Raw genomic sequence first — 2,918 nt, forward strand, 5'->3', positions numbered from 1 at the left:
CAGTTTATCTAATGCTACTGAGTAATGTTTTCTTCAACCTGTCTCACTAAGTATAGTAGAGCTAGACCATTCAACCCTATTTCTTTGATTCATGAGCCTCACCAGTTCAACCTGCAGAATTATTCTACACAGTTTATCTAATGCTACTGAGCAATGTTTTCTTCAACCTGTCTCACTAAGTATAGTAGAGCTAGACCATTCAACCCTATTTCTTTGATTCATGAGCCTCACCAGTTCAACTTGCAGAATTATTCTACACAGTTTATCTTATTATAATTATTGTTCTAGTATTCAATAATTCTCATACAAGGCTCATACCAACAGTAGCAAACATAAGAAACATTTTGAAGGAAACTTGAACAATTGAAGAGTTTAATGTAGGGATTGGTAAATTTCTACAAACCAACAAGTCAAAATTCAAGTGGATGGAGTATAGTAGAAGAATCCTTTTCACGATTTATTTCTACAATTGAAGAGTTTAATGTAGGGATTGGTAAATTTCTACAAACCACCAAGTCAAAATTCAAGCGGATCTATTTATTTCTACAATTCAAGAGTTTATCTTATTATAATTATTGTTCTAGTATTCAATAATTTATTGAGTAGCAACTATTATTGTTCTAGTATTCAATAATTTATTGAGAGTAGCAATTATTCTACACAGTTTATCTTATTTCCATAATGCTACTGAGCAATGTATTGAGAGTAGCAACTATTTTGTTCAACCTACATCAACTGTTTTCTTCAACCTGTCTCACTAAGTATAGTAGAGCTAGGCCATTCTACTTACATTTTGTCTTAAGATCCTCTCAAGAAGAAAAGAGTAACTATTCTACCTTACTTCAAAATTTTGATGTATAAACATTCAATAATCAACATTCAAACCAAAAAAAATTGCATTGAAAAGCATTATCGAAGATAAAGATTCCCTGTGAGCTTGTATCCAGCAGTCATATCTTCAATTGAGAGAGTTGGTATTGGTTGCATTTCTTTGATTCATGATTCAATTTGCAGAAATTTTCTACACAGCATATCTTATTCTACTTATTGTTCTAGCATTTAATAATTCTCATACAAAGCTCATACCGACAGTAGCAGACAATAAACATTTTGAAGGAAACTTGAACAATTGAAGAGCCTAATGTAGGGATTAGAAAATTTATACAAACCGAAAAAAGTCATAATTAAAGGAGAGCATACATAATCGAGCAGATGGAGCATAGTAGAAGAATCCTTTTCACGATCTATTTATGCAAAACCTGTATAGATCGATAAAAAATAGAACAAAAAAGCAACGAAATAATTATGTTGTAATGTCATAAGAAAAATTAATGCTTAAATAAAATTTGAGCTCATTGTTGATTAGATTTATTTAACTGATTATTATTTTATTGAAACGTGCGTCAATCATGCTGGATAGACGTTGCTTTTCAATATATATATATATATATATATGAACGATTGAGGGATCCTTAAAATTTAAATGGACAGTTAAGACAGTTTTATGAGAATGAATATTATTCCAGGTCTTCTAGAAGATTTGGGACTACAATGCCTTGTAAAAGTTCCATACAAATTTCACAACCACCTCAGGGCCGTCTGCAAGCGCTGGAACGCCATACTAAGCAGTCCCAACTTGTATAAAGAGCGAGAGCGCCATAATGAATGCGAGGAAGGAATAGCTTATTTTCACCGACTAGGAAGACCAACTGGTTGGGAAGTAATTATTTACTATCCCCATGGGAAGTGGTGGGAAATACTGCCCCGAATCCCCCAAGAGTTTATTTTAAATTGGAAACTCTTTCATGATGAGTGTAACTTTTTATACGTTAGATCTAAATATCATCTGGTTGCTATGGGCCTTCTCAGCAAGGGTGACCGCAGACCAACTGTTTTGATGTTTGATTTTTTATCTCGCACTTGGCGGCGGGGCCTCGACATGCCTTTCCGACTTTGGAACCATGGATGCGCAGTTTCACCATCTCCTCAAGGTCTTATCTATATTGCCACTCTTAGGTACAATAATAATGGTATCATTCCTGACGTACTCCAACCTTATGTTTTCAATGTAGAGGAAAACAAGTGGGACTTTTTGCCTCCCATGAATCCAGATTGGCATGATAATAACTGTTTTGGTGAGTTTGTTGATGACAAGTTTTATCTACTCCCCACTCGCAGGCGCAGCGTACATATTTATGATCCTCACTCACAATTATGGAAGACAATAAATACACACAATAACAGCTCGGCACTTGCTGAAGAGCTTGTATCTGCTTTTGGGAGGTTGTATTGTTTTGGGCGTGAACAGACCGTGAGAGAATTCGATTATGCCAACAACTCATTTACTACAGTCGGACAATATCCTGCCCAGATTTATGTAATTCAACGTGCCGTACTGTGCCGTGATTATATTTTTGTAAGTGCCATGGAGGTCGTTAACTGTGAAGATGTTTATTATCGTTTTAATCCACTGGAGAGGGAAGAAGAAAAAAGATGGACTCAAATCGAAATGCCAGCAGAGTTTCCAGGAGCAATATTGTCATTGGCTACTACTGTGCAAATTTGATACATCTACTTGAATGGTACTTTTAAGTAGTAAAGAAAGGGTTTTTAAGTGTCTACCTATAATTTCGAAATACATTAACCCTCTTGTCCAAATATCTGTTAATTTGAAATACATTAACCTTCTTGTTTAAATATCTGTTTGAAGTTAAAAAAAAATTATTGAATTTGAATAGTGAAGTTGAAAAAACATTAAAGTCACAAGTGTCAAACCTATTGAAATTTCAATAACGAATTTTATTATCCATTTAGTAATATTTATTTTTAGGTAAAATAATATAAGATAATTGAAGCAATGTAAAGTTTTGAAAAACATTTTTAAAAATTATTTGTAGAAATGACAGTTGAAAAAATAA

The 2,918-nt window shown here is 33.7% G+C and overlaps 1 protein-coding gene across 1 annotated transcript; it reads left to right on the forward strand.

Moving 5' to 3' along the window:
* The first annotated feature begins 1,510 nt into the window (after nt 1–1,510).
* On the forward strand, nt 1,511–2,566 carry LOC131046175 (F-box/kelch-repeat protein At1g55270-like). Its single transcript, XM_057979847.2, has one exon. The coding sequence runs from the start codon at nt 1,511–1,513 to the stop codon at nt 2,564–2,566; it is 1,056 nt and encodes a 351-aa protein (XP_057835830.2).
* Nucleotides 2,567–2,918: the final 352 nt, after the last annotated feature.

The sequence above is a fragment of the Cryptomeria japonica genome, chromosome 2 (genome assembly GCF_030272615.1).
Source record: "Cryptomeria japonica chromosome 2, Sugi_1.0, whole genome shotgun sequence".
Lineage (NCBI taxonomy): Eukaryota > Viridiplantae > Streptophyta > Pinopsida > Cupressales > Cupressaceae > Cryptomeria > Cryptomeria japonica.